The 19,441-nt window shown below is 44.0% G+C and overlaps 1 protein-coding gene across 1 annotated transcript in view; it reads right to left on the reverse strand.

The window, feature by feature from the left end:
- The window catches only part of RRAGD (Ras related GTP binding D), an 85,501-nt gene extending 66,654 nt beyond the window's left edge, over positions 1-18,847 (reverse strand). Inside the window, exon 1 of the mRNA XM_082251399.1 lies at positions 18,595-18,847. Within this exon, the coding sequence (XP_082107525.1) occupies positions 18,595-18,745 (151 nt within the window). The 5' untranslated portion in view covers positions 18,746-18,847. The remainder of the gene's footprint in view (positions 1-18,594) is intronic.
- Between the last annotated feature and the right edge of the window lie 594 nt (positions 18,848-19,441).

Genomic DNA, 19,441 nt, shown 5'->3' on the forward strand with positions numbered 1-19,441 from the left:
GGAAGTTTTCCATCGCTTCTTGTCCAATAACCAAAACAGTATGTGGGAGGAAACTTTTACTTTTCTGTGTGAGCAAACTAAATGTTTTTTTTTTTTTTACTTTTACTTCCAACAATAAAAGTAGACATGACAAATAGAGAGTGTAAATTTCTCTAATGAGGGTATAGAGAGCAATAAAAACCTTAAAAAAGCATCCGGCAGCTAGCAATCAACTATAAGACACAGTTCTAGAACAAAAAAATAGTAAGAAATGCAGCGCTAAAAAAGTTAGTCACTTAGCTTGTAAAACAGTTCACATCATAAACATATAGATTCTCCAATGATGCAGGTACGGCTTCGTGCAGTAGATAACTTATAGGTTTGAATAATCCTCCAGTAGACCCTCAATCGTGGTGCATAGAAATAAACATAAACAGATGCAACATAGCGTAACTCCGTCTCAAGAAGCACACACTACTAATATGGGAGGGTCACACCCGTTATGGAGAGAAGTTAATTAGACTGCTGGTGCAAAAAATCTTCCTGTTTCCCCCATGTAATGGACACTCACCAACTACTGAAGTTCAACCAGGATAATGGGAAAACATAATCACGGATCTCCTTTCCTCATCAAGGCTTGCCCCTTGATGATCGACGATTGGTCGGAAACGCGTTGGGCATGTCTACCACTGACAGGGCGTGTTTACCATTGACAGTGGCCCGCTGTTGTGTATGTTACAGCGGCGTGACAAATGTAACGGCTTTGTTTTTTATGCACCTTTTAATAAAGTTAGTGGTTTTATTGGTAATCCTTGGTCCCTCTCTATTCCACTGTGGGAGAGTGAGATAATCTGGTGGTGAGTGGCCGGCGAGGGAAGATCTGAGAGTGAACTGATCTTGGATCCCTGATACTGATCCGCTACCATCAGCTGGGTTGTGATCTTGGAACTGATGTATGAGGAAAGGAGATCTGTGATCATGTTTTCCCATTATGCTGGTTGAACTTTAGTAGTTGGTGAGTGTCCATTACATGGGGGAAACAGGAAGATTTTTTGCACCAGCAGTCAAGAGGAGAAGCGTTTTAACCTCAGGCAACGTGGAGGGTTCTTTACTGTTAGGGCTACAAGATTGTGGAATTCTCTACCACAAGAGGTGGTTTCTGCGGGAAGTATGGTGGCTTTCAAAAGAGTCTTAGACGTACATCTCAAGGATCAGAACATTCAGGGCTATGTGAGATGATTACAGCCACACACACCTACACAGGTTGAACTGGATGGACTATTGTCTTTATTCAACCTCACCTACTATGTAACTATGTAACTATGTAACAGTCTAATTAACTTCTCTCCATCACGGGTGTGACCCTCCCCTATTAGTAGTGTGTGCTTCTTGAGACGGAGTTATGCTAAGTTGCATCTGTTTATGTTTATTTCTATGCTCCACGATTGAGGGACTACTGGAGGATTATTCAAACCTATAAGTTATCTCATGCACGAAGCCGTACCTGCATCATTGGAGAATCTATATGTTTATGATGCGAACTGTTTTACAAGCTAAGTGAATAACTTTATCAGCGCTGCATTTCTTACCATTTTTTAGCAATAAAAACCTGACAAGGTTCTAATCTGTCTCCACTCTATCCAAAACTAATATAACAGTTATTACTTTCCTATCCCGAGCTGCCAAACTATATATATTAGTACTTATGGAATTTTCAGAATGTGACACTTCCAGAAGTGATCCTAGCCACAATGCAAGTACATGGGTTTGCTAACCCACTAAAAATAATACTTTTTATGTGGCTGATATCTTATCTCAACAGCTGTTAAGATAAAACTCCAGCATGAAACTTTTTAACTCAAATACTCAAATCGTTTAGGTATAAACAGAGCCTTATGGCCGGTAAAAATGTTCAGAAAATCGTACAAAAAATACCGCTTTTGAAGTTATCGTACAATAATTAGATTTTTAGTACACAGCTTTCGAGAGCTGATCACGACAATTTATGCAAAATTATCAGCGTTTGCAGTACAATTTAGCATGGCAAAATCGCCCTACAATAGCAGAGCCATTAGAAAGTAATGTCATCGCAAAAGCGTCCTGTGTTTTGCCGCTATTTGGAAGTAGGCAGAATCGTGGCGATTCGGCTCATGATTCAAATCGCCATAATGTGAATGAAGCCTTAGACATTTTTTTAGCAGTACAGGCCCCTCTATTTAACCTTAACTCTTGTTCTGGTGACAGCTACAAAAATGTGGATTTCCTATCACTTTCTCTATCAGTGGCAATGGTCACCAAGGCAATTCAAGAAGGCAAATCTATTTAGCGGGACCACAAATGCAAGAAACACATTACAGGAGTTCTAATCCTTCCCTACTCTGACCAAAGCAAAAAGAAAATGGTTTGGCTATACAGGCACTTTAAAGTGTATTTATAGACCAAACTTTTTTTTTCAGTCTTAAGCTTCATGTACATGGGACTTGCGAAAACCTCTCCTGAAGGCTGGAACTTGACAGCTAGTAACTGACGGTTAAAAACGTCCATTTTGCCGCCTTTACATGCCGCGTTTAGCGGCATTTGAGTTTAGAAGCGTTTTTTATGTTGTAAAATGGTCAGAAATGTATCCCCATTGAGAACACCTAAAAACGAAATGCTTATAAATGTGCGTTACAGTGTTGAGACGCATTTGCACGCTGATACAAGTATTTTGCATTTCAAATGCCGATAAACATCCGTTTGAATGCGGACAACGGAAGCGCTGCCCATTGATTGCTGCTGCTGTTCACACAAAGTATATGTACACAGCCTTTAGAACCGCTTGCAACAATTTACACAGGCTGAAGCTCCTGGCCATGTGAATGTAGCCTAAAGCCCCGTACACACGTACCGATCGTCGGCCGACGGAACGTCCTACAAATGTTCGCGGCTGGTGTGTTTGTTGTTTGTCTGTTGAAAAGTGCTCCAAACTTGCCCAGGACATTTGTCTTCCGACAGAAAATGACGTCACTACGTTCCACGCACGTTCGCCGCTACAAAAGAGGAAGTGAGTGTTTGGCCGTGACCCTTCTGGGCATCTCGCGCTGATTTCGGTAGCATTTGTTTGGTTGACGACATTTCGCTATTTTCCGAGACATCGTTCGAGAATTTATTATGGCGACCGTGAATTCGTCCGTTGCTGTCGTTAGTGTTGGAGTTTTGGCTCTGAGACGACGTACGAGCAATAGGAAGAAGAAGCGGACCTCCTGGACGAAAAATTGGTTGCTTAACCGTGATCAATTTTCTCATATGTCCTTGCTGAGGGAGCTCCAGGAAAATAATCCTGATGACTTCAGGAATTATTTGAGGATGACGGATCCCATCTTTTACCGTCTTCTTGCCCTGGTGTCCCCCTATATTCTGAAGCAGGATACTTGTATGCGGCTTGCAATTACTCCTGAGCAAAGGTTAATTGCGACGTTGAGGTATCTTGCAACAGGGAGAAGCCTGCAGGATCTGAAGTTCACCACAGGCATCTCCCCCCAAGCTCTTGGAGTCATCATCCCTGAGACCTGCTCTGCCATCATCAAGGTCTTGCAGAAGGACTATATCAAGGTATGTTTGATTTTTTACATTACATTACATGTATTACTAGTTTCACCCGAATTATGATGTTTTTGGATGTACAGCAATTGACACAGGCCATTATTTGTAAACTACCCTCTGTCCGCATGCACATAGTAGTAAAGATGTAGATTATCTTTAACCATTTGTAAAATTACCCACTAACCACCCCACCATTCTCTCCTATGTGTCCCTAAACGCATTGCCTGTTAACAGTATTTTGAATTTGGGTCATTTTATTGCTTTCCCTCAAACAATTATTCCTTGGCCAATGTTTTAGTACCTAGTTAATGATTTATCTAAAATACATCAGTCCATCCATTCCCACCTATGATTCTGTATGTTTATGTAATGATGTTAAAACCTTCACTGACCACAAGCCCTAATTGATGTATAAATGCCCAGTTTTACTTACCCATCCCCCCACCCACATGCTAAATCTCAAAGTCAGCATATACCAAAGCTCAAGTTCAGAGGTCTTCAAACTATGGCCCACCAGTTGTTCACGAACTTCAATTTCCATCATGCCTAGTCATGTCTGTGAATGTCAGAGAATTACAAGGCCTCATGGGATGTGTAGTTCTGCAACAGCTGGAGGGCCGTAGTTTGTAAATCTCAGCTCTAGCTGGTGAGTATAATGGGCCATACACACTAGAAGATTGTCAGAACAATTTATCCTTCCGATTTACCAAAACCAAATAATATGAGGTCCAACAAACACTTTCAAATCCTATGCAATCTGGTAGGCCCTTGCACTACATAGAAAAGTTAAATCTGCACGAAAAAGTCTTCAGAGAATCTTCTAGTGTGTATGGCCCTTTACAATATAAGAACAATAGGAGGTTGAAAAGAAATGTATGTAGATGTTACATCCCCATATCCAAACCTTTGCCTTCCTGTTGTATATTTTTTTAGCAAGTTGCATAAGCATTTAACAGACAACTGTGTGTGTAATTAATAATGTGATGTGCTCAAGCACTAATTTTATTTTTTTTTTTTTTTCCCCACAGTTTCCTTCAAACGCAGAGCAATGGCTGGAGATTTCTGATCAATTTCTGGAGAAGTGGAATTTTCCCAATTGTGGGGGTGCTATTGATGGGAAGCACGTCCGCATTGTCCCCCCTCCGGCACATTTTATTATAATTATAAAGGTTTTTTTAGTATAGTCATGCTAGCCATAGTTAATGCAAACTATGAGTTTATTTTTTTGGATATTGGCAAAAATGGCCGCAATTCGGATGGGGGAGTTATTGATCAGACGGAGTTCGCTCGTCGTCTAAAGAACGGCACTCTGAACCTGCCATCCAGGGAGCAAACTGTTGAGGGTATGAGCTTTGTGTTTATCGCAGATGAGGCTTTTGCGCTTGGGGAGCATCTCATGAAGCCCTACCCTCAGAGGAACCTCACCCCAGACCAAAGGATTTACAACTACCGGTTGTCCAGAGCTCGCAGAGTTGTGGAGAATGCCTTCGGGATAATGGCCAACCGGTTCCGGATATTCCTGACGTCCATAAACCTGGCACTGTACAAAGTGGATAATGTGGTCTTGTGTTGCTGCATTTTGCACAACTTCCTACGCAGGAATGCACAAAATTATGTCTTGCAGCAACTGGATACTGACCCTGCTATGCCAGGTACAAGTGGAGAGGCCCAACCTTCTAACCAAGTGGAGTCCATGACGTCAATGGAAGTTGGACGGTCAGCATTGGCATCACACAGGGCCCGTCAGATCCGCCAGGAATATCTGGACTATTTCGTGGGGAGAGGAGCTGTGTCCTGGCAGCAATCACTGTCACACACCCATTAATCTTGTTAAAGATTGGACACACAAGATAAATGTCAGAGATATATTATTTTTCAACACATTAAACAAAAATTGCAATGATTCTGTATTGTGGATTATAATCATTTGGGCACATATGCCAAACACAATTATTTGGGTTAATCATGTGTTATATATGTGTGACTTTGGAAGGGTTAATACATTCATCAGTGTGTTTCTTGACTGTAGTCTCTCACCAGCTGATCCAAAGTGATGATGGCCATGTGTTATTTTTTAGCCAGTGGTGTAAATACAAGGGCCTTCTGCACCCCACAAAATGTACACAAACCCTGTCACATTGAGAACTAGGTCACACCCAAGGTTCATCTAATGTCACCTTACATTGGTGTTCATTGTCCAGAAGTTGCCCATACTATATATTTCATATAATACATTAGGGTATTAACAAAGTACCTACACCTGTTATGTTGTGTTCATTTATGACATCCTTCTCACTGCCCACCAATGTTAGGATATGTCAGTGTTATGTGAAACTTGATCATTGTTCATCTCAAAGTGTTATATATATAGGTAATGGAAAGTGAACTAGAGCAACGAACAAGCAATACACTATAGATTACACTGATCTCCCTACACTGATTGCTACTGGCAATATCAATGCCATATTGAATCCTAGGACTGCTAGTACCTTGAGTGTTGAGTCACACTTATGCGATGCGGGAAGTCTGCGACTTTGCAGCCTTCCAGCATTGCATAAGGGTGACCCGCCACTTACTTTTTGCACAGGATTGTATTCCACAAGTGTTAAGCACTGTGCGATCCAATCCAGATACATCAGAAATAAAGGGTCATGTGCGACTTGTATGCGTGTTCAGTGCGAATGTAGCCATACAAAGTGTATGTCTCAATTCACACTGCACATCTGATGGCATGTAATATCGTAGCGCACTGCTCCTTTATTACATGCGATCAGATGTTCATGCGAAAATCAGCTATACAGTTTGTATGGCTCAATTCGCACTGCACTCGCACAAAAGTCGCACATGATGCATTTATTCAGCCGCATCAGGATAGGATCGCACAATCGTTCAAACTTGTGTGATCCGATCCTGTGTGAAATGTCAGATCGCACTGTGATATGCGTTAAAACTGGGGGTATCTTTAACATTTCATTGACACCTCCAGCAACTCGCATATGGCAGTGACCAAAATGCTTTCATTAACATGTAAATATGGGAATAGGACAGCCATCATACATTTAGTGCTTCTTTACACAGCTTTAGACCTCGACCCCCCAACTAAAGTCTAATAAAGAATTGAACACACATTGTTGAATGTAAAAACGTTTTAGTATCAAACATTCACAGGGTTAGGGTTAGGGTTAGGGTTAGGGTTAGGGTTAGGGTTAGGGTTAGGGTGTTGTAAAGTGCTTTTCCCAAACTTGGGTACACTCTTTAACATCTGAGTGTAATTAAAATGCCCTAAAACATTCTAAAAAAATTGTAACATCAGGAACATCCCAATACAAACATTAAAAACCTAGTAAAATTGTGGCTTAAAATTTGCCAATCATGTCCACAAAATTGCGCATTTTGATTTGTAATGCCGTTGCAGTCTCCTTTATTTGTTCCAGGTCTGCGCAGCATTGGAGAGCCTCACGGGTCAATTTGGCTAATGTGCAACTATGTAAAACATGGTCTGTAAAAATTAAAAAAAAATGAGTCAATGTGAATCACCTACATGAGGTCATAATAATAGAGAAACATTTGGTGTCCAGGTAATCTTAAATTCCTCTCGAGTTAATACCTACCCTGTTCTTATGCTCTTTTGCCCTAGGCTCTTCTTCTTCCTCCTGTCCTCCTCCGATGCTGTTGCTGATGATTCTGCCGGTCTCCTGAGCTTACTATATATTCATTAGGGGTGTGAACGCATGATGACGTCATTGTGAGGGCATGGTTGTAATGTATATATATTAAGATGCAGAGACCAGAGACGGGCAGAATGCACGGCAACAGCATTGGAGGAGGACAGGAGGAAGAAGAAGAGCCTAGGGCAAAAGAGCAGACAACATAAGAGCAGAAGATTGGACAGCAGAAGAGTGGAGAGGAGAAGATCCAAAGAGCAGAGTGGAGAAGACCGGATGAAGATATTTAAGAACATTTCATAAACGTCTCCTGTCGTTATTCACATACACTTCCATTTATGTGGTTAATGTGTAGGGGTACTATGTACCCCATACCCATTCACATAGTGATTGGGGTCTGGGATCTGGGGGCCACCCTTTGTTAAAGGTTGCTTCCAAAGTCCTAGGAACCCCCTGGCCGCATGACCCCCCAAAACCACCAGACAGGGTTGTGGGGATGAGGCTCTTGTCCTCCTCTACATGGGAGTAAGGTGCTTTTGGGTGTGCGGTGCAGAGGCCCCCTGGCCCAAAGCAACAAAACCCCCCCATGTTGAGGGCATGTGTCCTGCTGTGGTCCAGGGGGTGTTTGGTCCGCTTGCTCGTTCTCTTTCCTGGCCTGACAAGCTGCATGCTTGTATAAGGGTCTGGTAGGGGTTTTGGGGGTAACCCACGCTGTCTTTTTGTTGTGGGCATACCCTCAAACTCAATACCACACACAAAAGGCCTGGTTGTGAACTTGGGGGGACACCCACGGTGGGTTGTTCAATTTTTGGGTGTAGTTCCCCCTCAAAAATCTTCACAACGCAAGTGGCCCCGCAAGTCAGAGCATCCTGATCCGACTTACGGTGCGACTTCCATTCAAATAAAGAGGCTCCCATAGGGAACTAGTGTTGTAAATTGGAGGCTAAAAATAACACTGATAAAAATCATTCTGCAAAAACCTACGTGGGCACACAATTGGCTCTTGGACACTTGGTCCTGGTTCCTCCACAGTTTCTGAAGTGGCTTCCATGCTGCTTGGCAAGTTGCCAGGAGATATTGGTTCAGACCTGGCTGGGGATGCCACATCCTGGCATGACGCAACATCTGCAATGTAAATTTGTAAGGGAATACAAGAATATAAGGTTAAACAATCATTGCAAATACACATATTTCTATGATCCCACTACACAAAAATCTGTGACTACCAACCTTCTTGTTGCTCTGGTGTCTGGTCACTTGTAGGCTCCACCAGAATCACCTCAGGCATAATGTCTTCATCTACATAATACAAAACATTGGCCATATCATAAAAGTCACAAGAGGTACATTTGTTAGGACATGGTGCCCTGCTTGATAGCTCTTTTAGTAACAAATATGAAGACATGTACATGGTTATCTACGAAAAATATGGTACATTAATGTTTGACAGTGCATAGGAACCAATTACCTTTAGTGGAATCTGTGCCACCATCTGGGCCCATGTCCTCCTCTTCTTCCACAACTGCCGATGGAGCTGCCAAACCTCTCCTCCTCCTTTCCCATTGTTTGGCACGGAGTTTACGTTTTTCTCCTATTTAAAGGTTTGAATAATAATCTGTGATTAATAGGAATGTTTGCTGAGAAGATTCGTGCAGGAAAGAACGTTCGTTGCAACACAATACATATATTTTTAACTATGGCTTCCTGACTTTTAATGTCATATACTAAAACATCAACAATAGATCGATCAAATCACGACATGACAACTAAAATGAGTAATCTAACTTTTTACATAGACATTATAATCTAGACATGTTAATACAACATACACCAAATTATAAAAAACATATTGCATGATTAAAAAAAAAAAAAAAAATAAAACTTACTTTTTTTCAAAATCCGATGGATTTGGGAAAGCTGATCCTGCTCACGGTGTTTGAGGTCAGACCACCGTTTCCGAATCTGATCTTTCGATCGCTCGACACCGAATTTTTTGACCAAACAGGCCACCACCTTGTCCATGATGCCATCTTTCCTGGCATTGGGCCGATCGTAATTTGCCAACTTTCCATCGTAATCCATTTTTTCTAAAATGGAGACCATCTCCACCATTTCTGGCTTTGACATGGGTGTAGCCCTTGATTTTCGGGTGGCCCAATCACTTCGGCCCCCACTAATTGAGCTCCCAGATTGTTGAGACATGGTTCCTAATTAAACAATGATTATTCCACTGCCTCAGGTGTGAGTGTCGCATGTAGGCCTGATCTTCGGCACGTACACACCCCTGCACAAGCCCGCCACTGGAGGAGGAGTTGACGCCTGCGCTGTATTTAAAGGACGCCAGATCGTTCGGCCGACGATTCGCTAGCGGACATATCGAGAGTTGGAGCACGATCGAGCGGCGAATCACGACTTTTCCACACAAACAAAGGTACGACTCTTTTAATAGAAAGTGTGTGTTTTGGGCCCTATACAGCTTTTATTAGGAATATCTTTATTATGTGCCAAAATACATGCTATTTTAATATGTTTTGTGTTGTTTTGTGTCTTGCAGGCATATACTGTCCTGCAATATGGTGGACAATTTCACCACCCACAACTTTTTAATAAGTTTTATTGATGAGTTCAGGCAACTGCCCTGTTTGTGGCAAGTCAAGTCCGCAGATTATAAAAATCGAAAACTCAGAAAACAGGCCATGGAACATTTGGTGGCCTTCTACAAGCCCGTCTGTCCTGGGGCAAATTTTGATTATATCCGCAAAAAAATAAACAGTATTCGCACTGCCTACAGGCGGGAGTTAAAAAAAATAGAAGATTCCACCCAGTCTGGAGCAGGGGCACGGAATGTATATGTACCACGGCTGTGGTACTATGATAACATGCGGTTCCTGGCAGACACCATGGAATCCAGGCCGTCAATTTCAACACTGCCTTCTACTTCGGCAGAGGGCTCAGTGTCGGTAGATCCAAGCCAGGATGAGGATTTCCTGGAGGAGAGTTTTACTCAGGTATGGCATTTCACAATATATTGTCTGCTAAAATGTAATCATGTAACAAAATTATAAGCTAAACCATAATTGACCCTTTATGTAAACGGGCATAGCAAGGGGTTGGCATGACAGGCAACCGCCAGGGGCGCAGGCCAAGGGGGGTGGGTCACAAAAACATTGGCATTGTTTTATTGTTTATTTTAACAATCCACTCAGCCTGCACACCCCAGAACCCCCAGTTTGCAGGCGGATTCATGCAGGTGTAAAACATTGAGAGCAGCTTCATGCAGGTGTAAAACATTGAGAGCAGCTTCATGCAGGTGTAAAACATTGAGAGCAGCTTCATGCAGGTGTAAAACATTGAGAGCTGCTTCATGCAGGTGTAAAACATTGAGAGCAGCTGAGCCAAAAGACCAGGAGACTGAGACTGCCTCTCACTGCATCCCCAGCACACCTCTGGTCTTACAAACACTGCTGCATCCCCAGCACACCTCTGGTCCTAAGAAACACTGCTGTAGCCTCAGCATTCCTCTGGCTCAACCTTTTTTAATACAAAACTAACAGCTCCTGCAAATGATCCATCCATCCTTGCTTCCATGTCTCTGGTCTCTCACTCTGGGTCAGCAAGGCAGGTGGCTTCCTTATTCATGTTTCCCTGCACTGCTTCACCCTCAATGCCCTACATCAAGTCCTCTGCAAGTTCAGGCCCCTCTCTCTCTGCAACCCCCTCCTCTCTCTCTCACACCCCCTCTTTCTCTCCCTCTCTCTAGCTCTCAACCCTCTCTTTCTTTTTCACACCTGAGACAATGATTGCCCACTAGAGAGCTCTACACTGGGCAAACAAGGGGCAAATTAGAAACTTTTAATGCCCTTTAATTTTTTTTTGGGGGGGTGGGTTACAGTTTTACATTGATCTTGGGGGGGGGGGGGGGTTGTTGCCAAATACAGCTCCTCAACAAGGGCACTGGAGACCCTAGATATGCCACTGTATGTAAAGTCTGCTATTTGTTCACAATAATATAACAAACATGCATTTTTATATACACTATAACATTCTAATCAATTGTTCATTTCATCAACAGGGAAGTGTCACTGAGGAGGAGCCAGGTTGCAGCCAGGAGCCTGGGGAGCCTGTGGAGCCTGAGGAGCCTGCGGAACTCTTTCCACCACCACCTCCTCCTGCCAAACGGAGGCAAAAGAGGAAGCACGTGGATGACATCACCGACGAGTTTATCCAGGAGGCCACCATAGCCCTACGTCGGAAACCGGAGGCCAATGAGTCCTTCGGGAATATGACTGCCAAAATCCTGGATAAGGTGGACCTCAGGCAGTGTCAGTATGCCAGAAAAATTATTCTGGATGTGCTGCAAAACGCAGAAAACGGCATACTTACTGAGCACAGCCACGCATGCCAGGAGCACCCGTGCCCTCCACCTCCACCTCCACCTCCACCTCCACAACACCCACCACCTCGCCAAATGCCACATGGCCAGTGGCAATATGGCCAGCAGGATCCAAACCTGCCCTCATGGCAACCTGATTACAGTTACCAGCAACTTTAATTTGTGTAACCCCCTATTATTTATTTTACCCCTGTTTGCCAGTTTCTAGTTTAATTTTGTCCAAATGGAACTTTTTTATGTTTAGTTTATTATACGGAAAGTATTGATGTTTGCTTTGTTTTTTTTTTGCTGAGATCCAAAAAATAAAGAAAATTGAAAATAAAAAATGGCCTATCTGAATTTGTTAACATGTTTAATATTGTGCATAACCTGAAAAATATGTTTTAGACATTAATTCATAAAAGAATAAAGGGTCATATCAATAGTTAGATCTTTGGTGTGAAAATACAAAAATAATGGTGAAGAGTTCAAATTATTTAATTCTAAAATTTGATAGAACAGATAGAATAGACAAACATTATCTTCATCATAACAGAACACATGCCTTTTTATTAGAAAAGTATGGCATTATGAGCAGCATCTTCCTTCTTCTCACATTTATCAAGATGAGCATGTGCTCCGCATTTCACCTATTTCTTGGACTTCCGCGAGCCGAAAGTTCTTTCTGAATAAAATGTTGAGTTTACTAGAGAAAATTCTTCCGGGAACTCATTTGGTTTGATCATGCGTGTTGGGATTTGTAGCTGTGTGTCGGCAGAATTGTGTACTGACAGGCGAACAATCGTCCGTTCTGGTGTCGGCATACAAATATTTTCATGTTTGCAAGAAAGACTTTTGTCCGCGGATTGTGCGCAGACATCTGTCGGAGGCACCATACTAACACGCGTACAATCGGCAGATCCTTCGTCCACCGACGTTTGTATGCCGACGATCGGTACGTGTGTACGGGCCTTTACCCTCACTTCTTGTTCTGAAGATTTCCCCTTGCCATCAAAATTTAGAATTTAACCTCATCATCTGTTTGGTAAAAAAAAGTCACCAGGATCAACATTTATTTATTACAAGCACTTGTACTGTATAGCACTGTCAATTTACACAGCACTTTACATATATAATATATATTCACATCAGTCCCTGCCCTCAAGAAGCTTACAATCTAAGTTCCCTAAGGCCCCTTTCACACGGGCTTTCCAATCAGGTCCAACTGTCAGTTTTATAGGCGGACCTGATCGGATGCTCCATGCACCCCTATGGAGCAGCGGATGTCAGCGGTGACATGTCCGCTGACAACTGCTGCTATCAGGGCTCGAGTCCTGCAGGAACGCATGGGAACTGTGTCCCCGCACTTTTTTCACAGCAGGAACGCCGTTCCCATTGCCATCCGCGTCCCGCAGGCAGGGCCGCTGTCAAGGGGGAACCACAATCCCCCCCCCCCCCTGTGCAGCTATGTAGAAAAAAAAAGTCTTTGGGCCCCCTGGAGCGGGTAAAGTCAGTGGACTATTTTATCATTTTCGGGTAGGCGGATTAATCCGCCGCAGCGCGCTATTCACTTCCAGCCTGGTCACCTGCCTCTTCAATGTTAATAGATGGTGACAGGCTGGGAACACTGTGGCGGAATAATCTGCCTACCCGAAACTGATAAAATAGTCCACTGACAGTTCCCACTCCTATGGAACACAGGGGTCCCCGGCCGGCGCTGTGGGCAGTGGCATACCAGCAGGGGGATGTCAGGCCGGTGTCCTGCAAGGCGCCGCCTCTCTGTGTGAAGGAAGCTGCAGTGGCACTGTGACAGCTTCTTCAGTCCGCGCTGCTCGCGGGGGGGTGCGGCAGGGGAAAGAAGGTAAGTGCCTGCTGTCCTCATGCTGTGCAGCCTCCCTGTGTGCTGGATAGGAGGGGGATGGGGCAGCTGCATATAGAGGAATTGATCTTTCCATATTCCTCCTGCAGCCGCCGAATGCCTGATTCTCCTCCTCTCTCTCTTGCAGGTATTCGGCGGCTGCAGGTGAAATATGGAAAGATCAATTCCTCTTTATGCAGCTGCCCCATGCCCCTCCTATACAACTTATTTTGCTGGCCCCCCAGTGCTCTCCAGCCCCTCCTCCCAGTGCTCTTTAGCCCCCCCAGTGCTCTTAACCCACCCACTGTCTTAGCCCCCCCGTGCTCTTTAGCCCCCCCAGTGCTCCTAACCCCCCAGTGTCTTAGCCCCCCGTGCTCTTTAGCCCCCCAGTGCTCTTAACCCCCCAGTGTCTTAGCCCCCATGCTCTTTATCCCCCCCAGTGTCTTAGCCCCCTCAGTGCTCTTAAACCCCCCGTGCTCTTAAACCCCCCGTGCTCTTAAACCCCCCAGTGCTCTTTAGCCCCCCAGTGTCTTAGCCCCCATGCTCTTTAGCCCCCCCAGTGTCTTAGCCCCCTCAGTGCTCTTAAACCCCCCGTGCTCTTTAGCCTCCCGTGCTCTTTAGCCCCCCCAGTGCTCTTAACCCACCCACTGTCTTAGCCCCCCCGTGCTCTTTAGCCCCCCCAGTGCTCCTAACCCCCCCAGTGTCTTAGCCCCCCCGTGCTCTTTAGCCCCCCAGTGCTCTTAACCCCCGCAGTGTCTTAGCCCCCATGCTCTTTAGCCCCCCCAGTGTCTTAGCCCCCTCAGTGCTCTTAAACCCCCCATGCTCTTAAACCCCCCAGTGCTCTTTAGCCCCCCCAGTGTCTTAGCCCCCATGCTCTTTAGCCCCCCCAGTGTCTTAGCCCCCTCAGTGCTCTTAAACCCCCCGTGCTCTTTAGCCCCCCGTGCTCTTTAGCCCCCCAGTAATCTTCAGCTCCCCACAGTACTTTTCATCTCCCCCCATGCTCTCTGGCTCCTCCAGTACTCTCCACCCCCCTGTACTCCCTAGCTCCCCCCTCAGTGATTTCCAGTTCCCCCCCTTTCCCAGTGCTCTCCAGTTCGTCCCCTCCCTCCGTGCTCTCCATCCCCCTGGTTTTCCCTGGCCGCCGCCCCCCTCCCACCCCCCAGTGTTTTCCACTCCCTGCACCTTCCAACCCCCCTGCAATGCTTTCCAAACCCCCCTTAATTCTCTCCAGTCCCCCTCCCCGTGCCCTTCAGCTCCTCCAGTGCTCTCTGCTTCCCCTGTGCTCCCTGGCCCCCTCCTTGTGCTCCTCTATCATGTATGCAGTCTCTGACCATCTTTTGTATCACGTCATCAGTCTCTGACATATCACATATATGCAATGACAGACCTCACATGTGATGTGCAGCGCACTGCTGTGCAAATCACATGTGATGTGTGTGCGATGCGAATTCAGCCATACAGATTGTATGGCTGAATTCACATCGCATTGGGACACAACTAGCACGGGACCCTTTTTTGGGTCCGCACCAGGATCGGATTGCATGGGTGTTCACACCCATGCGATCCGATTTATGTTGGAACTGACAGTTCGCACTGCGATATGCGAACTGATCTGAGGGTGTGGTTAACTTTGTATTGATAGCCCCAGCAATTTGTATATGGCAGTGTGAACTGCCTGCGAGTTGAATGCGATGTGGGACCCCGCAGTGGATTTGCAGGGTTCCCGCATCACATATATGTGAACTGGGACTAATACCAAGCACATTTGGAGTGACACATCTGAGGGGCATTGCTGTAAATTAGGGTACACTAGTGTTGACCTCTGAAGAGTGTGAACCACAATGGATCACTTTTCAGAGGGTGTTTGCTAGGTGGCAAGGAAGCATTATGATGCCTCCTCACCATCTAATTTAATACTTAAAAACCTGCACCACCTACAAAGGTTCCTCCTTATATCAAAACCCACCCCCCTTCCTTATTGCATTTACTCTGCGGAAGGTGGTCTCTGGTCACCAGAGTCCCCCCTACATCAGAGTTCCCAGTATTCCCCTTTACATCAGTCTGCAGGATTACCCCTTACAGTGCAAGGGGGAACTCTGTGGACGCTTATGTGAAGGGCAATGCTGCAGACTCTGATGTAAGTGGGAACTCTGATGTAAAGGGGAATGCAGTGGACTCTGATATAAAGTGGTCTCTGGTCACCTTATATCAGAGTTCCCTTTTAGAGCATGATCTGTAGAATTCCTCTTTATGTCAAAGTTCCCTTGCATTGTAAGGGGGAATCCTGCAGACTCTGATGTAAGGAGGAACTGTTTGTTGGTGGCTGGATTATATTAACCTGACCTTGTAAATGGAGAAATATGGCTTTTGACTTTTGTTTAACTTAAACACATTGCTAATAGCGCTATCTGCATGATCATAATTTAAAATATTGATATTTGCACTGTTTACCACATAATACGGGTATTTTAGGTACTTTTTTTGCAATGTCGAGGGGGGATCCTGGGTGAGTTCCCACACTTTTTTCCCAGGACTTGACCCCTGGCTGCTATCCAATCCAATCCTGTCCATGAGGATTGGATCAGATGGAATCGGATAAAAACAGCAGTCCGTTTTCACCTGATCTCCCAAACAGGAGAGCGGGACTCTGACAGGTCTGTCTCAGCACAGTGAGCGGGGACTGACCTGTCATCCACCTGTTCAGCGGGGATCAGCGGATCAATTCCCGCTGAGCAAAGCAGAGTCCAACAGGCAGAAAGCCTGTGTGAAAGGACCCTAAGGCTGGCCATACACTATACAATTTTCTTATTCAATTTCCTTTAGATTTACCTTAAACTATGTAGTACAAGGGCCTGCCTGATTGCATACAAATTGAAAGTTTGTAGGTTTGACCCTATATTACATGGTTTTGGTAAATCAAAAGGAAAGTTGAACAAGAAAATTGTATAGTGTATGGCCAGCCTAACTCACATCCATACATATACTAGGGCCAATTTAGACAGGATTAACTTACCAGCATGTCTTTGAAGTGAGGGAGGAAATCAGAGTGAAGAAGAGAAAAATGATTGCGCTAACCATAAGGAAGCTGCTACACAAAACAAATGACAAAAAATTGTGGTAACAAGATAAACTATAAAAGTGCAGCGCTAGTGAACAATAAATGTAATGAAATGAAAAATACCACGTGAAAGTGGATAATCAAAACATGTATACATATAAATATGAATAAAAAATAAATAATTAATGGTAGTGCCATGATTGGGATTGGAACTGACAACCCTAGCTAGGCGGAAGTGCTAACCACTTAACCACAGAAAGCAATAAAAATGTAATTGAAAAGTTAACACTTTCTCACTGTCTAAAACGTAAAAAAAAATAAGGATTTTGCCTTTATAAGTTATGATCTTGAAATTGCTCTTTAAGCAATCATATATAAATTATACCCTGGTCTTTGCATTTTCAACTACTCTTTCCTAGCTGTTTTAATGGGAAGATATCAGTATATGAGATATATCAGTAGCATTTGCAACATACAGGTTTTAAATATTCATCCTCATAAATTTGATCATGCTAATTAGACACATGAACCCATGCTGATTCCTGTGCAGGTCTATGATGTACTATAATATGCTGTACATCAATGCTTGCAACATAAAACATTCAATAGCACACCAGCAGCACGCTGATGATGCTCTCTGTATAATCTAATGTAGCAAAAAAACATAAAAATATGGTTTATAGCATATATGAGGAATTGAGGATGCATCCAGGCATTCTACTTTACCAAGACAATTCAGTCTCACTTGAAAGTATTTTTTTTTTTTTTTTTACATACTCCGAACAAGCATTTTAGAATAGCAAGCTACAGAATTGCAATGTTTCCAAACATTTTCTTTTGTTTCCAAAAAAATTTGTATTTTAGGAAGCAATTATGACATTAAGCCCCCGTTCACATTAGGTCGCTCCGACTTCGGGGGTGACCTGTGAAGTCGCGTGCAGCGCGACTTCGGTGTGACTTGCACGGACTTCATATAATGAATGTCTATGCAAGTCGCCTCCAGGTCGCCCTGAAGTAGTACAGGACCCTTTTTCTAAGTCGGAGTGACTTGTGTCGCTCCTATTAGAACCGGTCCTGTACTACTCAATGGACCCGACGGTGCGCGACTTGCCAGGCTGACCAAGTCGCCTGGCAAGTCGTAATAGTGTGAATTGGCTCTAAGGCTGGCCATACATAGAAAGTCGTTTGAAAAAACTTAAGTTTTTGAAAAAGATCTGTCAAATGACTGTGTGTTAACACCATCATTGTATCAAATTGTTTTCTACATATTATCAATCGTTAACGACATAAATAGTAAATTTTTTGTTGATCAATGCACGAACAATGTACGTTTTTTTGTACTACTTATTTATTTGGGGATCGATTTCTCAACTAATGTTTAGAAAATTGTTTGATTACGCAACAAAATTCCGACATGACAGTTCTTTCATTTGACATAAAACTTTGCATTTCGAGAATCAAAGTGCACCCGCTGGCATTTCGAAAGTCGAACGATTTGGCTTATCGAACGTTTTTTTCAAACAATTTTCTTATCCATGTATGGCCAGCTTATGACCCTATTTGCTTATCATGCGTACATGTCTTTCAGATATGTATATACCCCCATATAAACATTTCTGCACTTACATGCTCCTATCAGCTGTTATCCCAAGCCCTACATTTAAACACTTGCTCTGGTAAAGATCTAGTAGTCCAAACATTCCAGACATCTTTTAGGAAACTTCAGGCAGCAGGCACTCACTGGCCGCACAATGTCCCCCATATCAAAGCTATGAAGGATTGAGAGTCACAGCTGGTTTTGACAGCTCCACACCCATTCTCGGTGTTCATCAAAACACTGGCCTCAGCTAAAGTGTCCTATTTAGGAACTGGTAAGTCAAGTCCACAGTAGAAAGACCTGCTGAGGAAGTATTAGGTCACTCAGTAACAATATATCACCAGGTGAACTGGATCCCTGACTGTGAATGTGTCAACTATATTTTCCTGACATTAATTCATCTATTTCACAATCAGTACATAAAATGATTCCCCTTTAGCCCACCTGTTAATTATCATGGAGTATAATAGCTACTAATCATACCTTCTTCTTCCTCACTGTCAAGGTCTCCATCCATGAAACAGTCTCCATCTCCATAATATGAGTCTCCCACTAAGCCATCTTCTTCGTTATCCTCCTCTTCTTCTTGTTGTAGCTGCTGCTGCTGGCTTTTTACATGCAAACCCTGGCTCATTCTGGGCCCTCTGTACTTCCTTCGAGCACTTGTCCACTGGAGCTCTGTTTCTTCTTATGGTCTCAGTGAAGCTCAGCTACTCACTCCCCCCCCCCTCTCCAACAGTCCTCTGAATGCTAAAGAGACTGCGTGACCCAGTCACCTGACACCCAGCATAGAGCCGCTGCTGCTGCTGAAACACTCTACACTAGACTGCTGCAGCATACCCACACAAAACACAATCTGAAACATCAACAATAACACTGCAGGCTCACTATTGTTAGCATTATTTCTCCATAAATATTACTTAAAACAGTTGTCCTTCAAGACGATGTGTATTTCTGCGTTGTAGCTTGTGCCTGCCGGCTGCCGCGTTCAGAAAAGTTTCTGTGGCTCGTACACTTTGTACAAATTTTAAAACTCTGTGGAATATTTTGGAAGAAACCTGTCAAAGGAGAAATATGGGGGCTGTCATTGCTGATCTTCTACTGAAAACATTAGTTGCCTAAATGTATTCTCGAATATAAGCCGACCCGAGTATAAGCCGAGGCCCCTACTTTTACCACAAAAAGATGGGAAAAATGATTGACTCGAGTATAAGCCTAGGGTGAGAATTCAGGGTGGCGGGCATGGTACAGGAGAATGCAGGGTGGCTGGCATGGTACAGGAGAATGCAGTGTGGCTGGCATGGTACAGGAGAATGCAGGGTGGCTGGCA

This window comes from Pelophylax lessonae (genome assembly GCF_965119305.1).
Source record: "Pelophylax lessonae genome assembly, chromosome: 3".
NCBI classification, from domain to species: Eukaryota; Metazoa; Chordata; class Amphibia; order Anura; family Ranidae; genus Pelophylax; species Pelophylax lessonae.